Genomic DNA, 6,751 nt, shown 5'->3' on the forward strand with positions numbered 1-6,751 from the left:
AATAACACACACACTAACTCTATTTACTAATTAATTTACTTCTGGAAATAATTTGCTGCATTCAATTTAGGAGCATCAGAATAAAGGAGGTTGGCAACTAATGTACACTAGGTTTTTATTAGTAAATAAAATTTGAACAATCATTTTCCTATTCATAATAGTGTGTTGTGTCATTTTTGTGTTTTTTCTATCAGTTAAAACCTCATAAAATACGTTAGTTTGCGTCTGTAAGATGAGACAGGTTGAAAGGGAGTGAATACTTAAGAAGGCTCTGTAAACAGTACATATTGACATCTTCAGTGTTTTAAAGAAACAAATGTTGTTTCACAAAATCCAATTAATCTAATTCACAAAATGAACAGAAATAGGTTGGACCAGGAGTTCACCGATAGAAATGAATGCGTGAATCAGTGACTCACTCGGGACAGCTTTGAAGCTCCTCACGGTGTTTCCCGCCGCCTGGCTCCGCGGCTCCTCGCTGTACCTCTCGTACAGCTTGAACATGTTGACGGAGACCGCGTCCCGGCTCGCGCTCTCCTGAGCAGAGACGCGCTCATCCACCTCCGGCCGCGCGCCGGCAACTTGACGCGCGAGGTGAGCCCCGCCGGGCGCGAGGATCACCAACAAACTCCAGATGTGAAAAAGCCAAGTCGCCATAAGTGACGATCTGAGGGATGAATGCAGTTAAAGTAAGGAGAGTGAAACACGGAGCTGCGTGTTTTCAGCCAGACGTCCAGCCGGTTTTACAGATAATAAAGCTCTCCGCGGCTGTCTCTGCTGTGGGAGGAGAGCCTGGCCCCGGAACCGGCCCGGCCCAGGCGCGTGCATTAAGCGATGCTGCTGGATGACAGGCGGTGACGTCTTCTGAGCGCACCGCCAACAAGAACCAGGCAGACCATTAGGTAAACTGCTGCTCTTAGGGACTGGATGCAAAGTTTAGAACTCCCATTGGGCTCCTGTCATTAGCTGCTTTTCATTAACCGTAGCAATGCGCAAATTGAAATTACGAAAATTATTTAGCTTAATGGAAACACGCCAGTTTAAAAAAACCCTACATTTTTCTATAGAGTGAAAGTGGTTTTTCCACCACATTGAAAGAAATGTATTTAGCAAAACAGCAACGGAAACACTTTTTTCCGCATCACACAAGTCACGTGATCAACAACCGGATGTCACTACCGGTGAAAACAACAAAGAAGATGAGTGCTAGCTAGCCATGGCAGATTTCTGAATATATTTTATGTAACATTTACATAAATTTCCATGATTTTTCATACTGCGTGAACAGGCTTATTCACGTGTAACTCCAGTTTCAGTTCTTATGTAATGGAAGAACCACTACTGCCAAATTGTGTTTTTTCAACATTAGCAGAATAGCGACAAAAATTTGCGCACACTTGTAATGGTAACACAGCTATTGACCGCTTTGGTTGGCCATAATTATTGTTCATCTTCACTTAATATTTATTGCTATTTGACACTTATTTTTGAAATGTGATACAATATTTAGGAAAGTGTTAGGCTGGTAAAACCTTTTGCTATTTGCTTTGTACAGAAGGTCTGGGCTCATGGCTACTGAGACACGATCAATTACACAGTAACAGGTTTTCTGCTGCCGAATCATTTAATTCCATTACCAAAACTTAATATATAAAAGAATTACAGGTTACATATTCATGAAAGCCAAATAGTTTTCATAGCTTTAAAGGGAAACTTTTCTATCTATTGTGATTAAAGTCTCTCACTGGTTAACTGAGAAGAATTCAACTTTTTTTTTCTCCTTAAAAGAGAGAAAGTTAACAAACAAGCCAAAACTAACTGGAGAAACGTCTCTGTCCTGTCAGTTTCCACGCAGATATTTTACACTGCATCAATTTTAATTTTTCCTAAAAGTTTACAACTGAGTATTGGATTTCATCATGACAACATTGACTCCATGTAATTTTACACTTTCCACCAGCTAGCCACAGTTTATGTAACTTCTAAGAGTTGTAAAAACATGAGATCTTTGCATGTAGTTTCATTGCTGGTTCCAGACTTCAGAATCAGTCCAGTTTATGAGCAAAGCTTCAGCTGGAGGAGAAAAGACATTGGACGCAACACGACGTGTTCTTAGCTTACAGTGGGTCATATAAATATGATTTTTTCATATTTATATTATTTTTCATAAAACCAACAATAAGTTTAGACAAAACTTGTTCAGCTTTTGTTTAGACTTACCTTATATACGTTTCTCATTCTAATCGCTGGATTCTTTATTTTTACAATAAGACATTACACTGCCCTCATTCAAAACTCTGCCCTCTACCTGAAAATTAGTTTTTTCTCAAAGAATATCTCTGCATTCTTTGAGCAGAGAATATTCTCTTACTGTGTCAGGAAATAAATAGAGGACTATTTGTTTCCTGACAAATAGTCCTCTATTGTTTCTGAACTTTCCTTCTCGTATAGATTTAGCTTGCTGAAACTATCAGTGTAAATGTAAATGTAAATACCTTTTACTTTTTAAGTTGATGGAGGAACTTTTGATTTGCAAACTTATCAGTTTTTGTGGCAATCTAGAGCGTAAATGTGGGAAGACACAACAGCTAATATGACCTGAGGGTTTCAAAATGGTACATCCATTAGCCAACTGTCTCTATGGGAAAGGTAAGAGAATATTCTGTTCGAGAAAAGATGTGAACTAGCATGCTAGCGCGGACATGGCAGCAAGAAAATAGCCTCGTCCTTAAGCAGCTCAAAATAACTGGAGCTGACAAATATTAAAATCCAACTTTATCTTGCCAACTCATGAAGCTCTAATGCTAGCTTTGAGAAAACTGCAGCAATTTTTTTTTTCATGTGAGCTCATGCTACTGTAAATTACAAAAAGAGGAATTTGTTTAAAGTTTTTACACACCGTTACTGTGAATATTAAATATCGTTCAGACAGTCTTTAGCCTTTTTTTTTATTTTGCAGCAGAAAAGCAACAGGTTGACTTGCGGTTTCTGATGCAGCACAACGGTTTCCCTGTGACAGACGTGGCAGCATGTTACTGCCACCGCAGGTCAGACGGCCATTAAAATACCTCCTACTGCTCCAGAGGGGGCCGGGGTAGGGGGGGATCACAAGGCGCTCTTTGACACCACTGTGTCCCACATCAGAGATAAAGGACTGAGCTGAGACCGGGGTCCCCCCCAATCCCTATTTGGTAAAAAGAACGACTTGTCATGACATTTCAGCAAAAAGAGCGCGATATCATCAGTCTCCTCCCAAGGAGTAATCAGAAGCTGTTATCACTCAGCGTGGAGTTGTCTAATTGATTTTAATGGGACAGGAAAAACAAATGTTGCTCTTGTGAGTTTCCTTTTGATGCCTGTTTCCCTCCTCTCCCTCTTTGTGGTCTACAAGAAAATCGACAGGAGTCAGGGAGACTTTGTTGTGCCAAAAATAACTATCAATCAGGGTTTTTTTTTCCTGCTTAGCAGAAAACAACAAAAGGCATTAATCATTAGATCAACCACTTTAAACACAAACCAAAGTCCTGTGGTCATGTGAGCAAAGAGTCCTTCCTGCTGGAAGCTAATCTGACAGTAGGGCGAGGCTGGATTACCAATCAGCCCCCCAGGATTTGGCGCTTTGAACATCGCTTGATGTTATTAAGGTGCCGAGAAACTTCTGACAGAGGAGGTCAACGAAGATGAATGCAGGGGGGACAAAGTGCAGAGCTCTGATATCGGAGAGCGTGCTTCACATCCAGCCTGTGGTTTTCTCTAATCACGTCCCGATCTTAACTCTTAACCTGGCAGCTTTGCTGGAGCTAAACGAGCCCAAATGGACAAAAACGTCTCAGTCTACCTCTGGCAGAAGAAGTCAGATCTCACACAGAGCACGTTGTGTTCCTGTTTTACAGTGTAAACCACTTCAACAAATCCCTGAACACAATTACAAATGTAAAAACACAACAACATATTCAAAAACATATTTAGCGAAGCACAATTACAAATCAGAGGTGCTGTGCTATGTGTTTCCAGCCACACAGTATAATTTTATAGCAAAATCAAGTAACTATGTTACCTTAATTTGTTAACAAAAATTGCTGTATTTCAAATATGTCTTAAAAAAGATTGACCTTGTAATTTAACACGTTGAAATTGGGTCTCTGTCTCTTTAAAAACTCCTGCTCTTTCTGAAGGTTCTCCTTCAGGCCATCATCACAACATGGCTCCTCTATTAACCCAGCGTTTCATTGAGAAGTAGCTCCTATAATGAACTCTGCTGATGTGCAGTTCCACCAGGTATTTGCTAATTTCTGGTAGCTAGTCTGCAGGAGTTAAGTAGGGGAACTACGGGGCAATGCTGCTCAGTGAGGCGGAAGTTTGGAAACAGTTCTGAGGAGGAGCTTTATCTCATGGGCGGAGCTATGTCCATCCAAGCGTTTTGTACAGCTGAATGGTTTCTCAATAAAATCTATTTTACATAATACTGTCACTTTAAGAAAACACATTAACAAAACAGAAGACGTAGGTCTCAGTGGGACATGTGAGACATCACTGATTGGATGACACCGTTTTTCACTTTAGAACCAGAAATCATTCTGGCATTCATTCTTGTTTAGACAGGCAAGAAGACAGTCACTGCTCTACATGTTGCACAAACTGTGAAAAAGAACAAACCTGAACTTCTTAGAGTTTCCTAACTCAAAAATATTCATTCACAGCACATTCCCATTCCTGCCAACATTCATATTTTCGACAAACGTGCTAAAGCCAGAATAATTTCTGGCTCTAAGGCCAAAAGCAGTGCCGTCCAATCAGTGAAGTCTTAGGTTTCCCACGGAAACATACCGCTTCTGTTTTGCTAGTGTCATTTTGTATTCTTAATTTGCAATTGTGCTTTGCGTTTAATAATTTGTTGACGTGGTTTGAACTTCAGGGCCACCGTACTATTTAGATTTGTTGCAGAAGCTCTTTTTTTTGTTTTGGTAAAATTTGTCTTTAATGTTTGGCATTAACGGCGGCTAAAAGGAACTGGTCTCTGTGTCAGCTGTCACTGAACCAGCGGCGCTTCACTGTGGTAATCAGCCACCACATCAGGGGTAATTTAAACCCCCTGGAGTGGCTGTAAAGTAAATGACAGCTATTTAGAAAGCATTTAAAAGGCATTTAGATGGACGTGGCTGATCATTTCTAGGACTGAAGATTGTTACATCCAATGAGCATAAATTCAAAATGATCATAAAGCTGCCTCATTATCGGGAATTTTCTTCCAGAGATCAGAAGACCGTGTCCGGACTGCCTGTCCCACACCTCGTCTCTTCAGCTCATTTATCCGTGCATTATTATCAAACGCCTGTAGACCTGCAGTTCCATAATGATGCTGGTTTTTTATTTAAATTTTTTATACGCAGATGTATTTTACTAATCAGCAATGCTGCTGCAGGACATCCTAGTGTTTTTTAAACACCACAAGAAAAGACATGTATAAAATGCAAACATTTTCATATTTCTAATTGGATTTTATGATAAACCAACACAAAGCTGTACATGATTATAAGGTGGAAGGAAAATTATGCATGGTTCTCCTTTCTTTTTTGTTTGTTTTTAAAGAAATATATAAAAATTGTAACTTGAACTTCATTCCACTGTGGTTACTGAACTACTCCAGGTTGTTTTAATCAATTCTCAGATTTTATTTTATTTTTTTAATCATCAAAACTGTTTTGCAGAAGAAATAAAGCAGATCCTCCGGCATTAATCCAGTATGTCGGAAGCTGTAGAGTGTGGTACTTCTTGCTAGGTTAAATAAGACTTGCAATCGTCTTCTAAACTGAATCATGCTTAAAAAATTAAGCATGATTTTAGTTTTTTAATCTCTGAAACAATCACAGTAACTGTTTGGTTTTTATTGATCGCCCACTGACAAAGAAAGAGAGAAAGCATCAGGCCAATAATTATGCTACACTCCTGTCCTCAGTAACACATCAACACTAATTTATCATTTTACACTTGGATGACATCATCGATGAGTCACCTCTCTGCTACCTCCTCTGCTCCAGGGAGAAATTAAAATGTAGCTTCCCCAAAAATGTTCTCATTCATAGAATATTTGCCCGGGGTCTTCATGGGGACAGGGGAGCAGGAGAGAAGAGCCGACCGTGTTTCTTTTGGCATCAGACCCCATCCTTCACCCCCTCACCCCCACCCCCCCCCCCTGTTTTTCCTTTTTTGACTTGTTTTCATACTTCTGGCTTCAGCTGAATGACCATTCATGCTCAATGATGCTGGATGTGGATGTGTGTATTCGAGTGTGTGACTGCCTCAGGCTTCTTCCCATTCTCTACTGCCAAGGTCTTGCTTTCACTCTCTCTCTCGCTCACACACACACACACACACACGCACGCATGCACGCACACACACACACACGCACACACACACACACACACACACACCCACACACACACACACACACACACACACACTCAAGCAAATACAATATGAAACTTAGCCTAGATTTTGGATGGTATATTTGTGCCACTTTAGCTTAAAATGACACATTCCATGTTTTCCAGCAACATAGTATCATTTCATAGCACAATCAATGAACCATTTTATAAAAATGCTATACGTATCAAACATGACTTAAAAACAATTTGACTTCATAATTTAACATCTTAAAATTGGGCCTCTGTCTCTTAAAAAAAATGCTTTTTTAAAACCCTGCCTTCAGGAAGTCGTCACAACATGGCTCCTCTATTAACCGTTTAACAAA

General features: G+C 39.9%; 1 protein-coding gene across 1 annotated transcript in view; it reads right to left on the reverse strand.

Annotated features, from left to right (window-relative positions):
• Window positions 1-822, reverse strand: part of LOC106962381 (growth/differentiation factor 10-like) — a 12,944-nt gene extending 12,122 nt beyond the window's left edge. The window contains exon 1 of the mRNA XM_015056781.1: window positions 420-822. Coding sequence (XP_014912267.1) covers window positions 420-657 — 238 coding nt within the window. The 5' untranslated portion in view covers window positions 658-822. The remainder of the gene's footprint in view (window positions 1-419) is intronic.
• Window positions 823-6,751: the final 5,929 nt, after the last annotated feature.

The sequence above is a fragment of the Poecilia latipinna genome, unplaced genomic scaffold, assembly GCF_001443285.1.
Source record: "Poecilia latipinna isolate Pla-1442-1.1 unplaced genomic scaffold, P_latipinna-1.0 Scaffold1405, whole genome shotgun sequence".
NCBI classification, from domain to species: domain Eukaryota; kingdom Metazoa; phylum Chordata; class Actinopteri; order Cyprinodontiformes; family Poeciliidae; genus Poecilia; species Poecilia latipinna.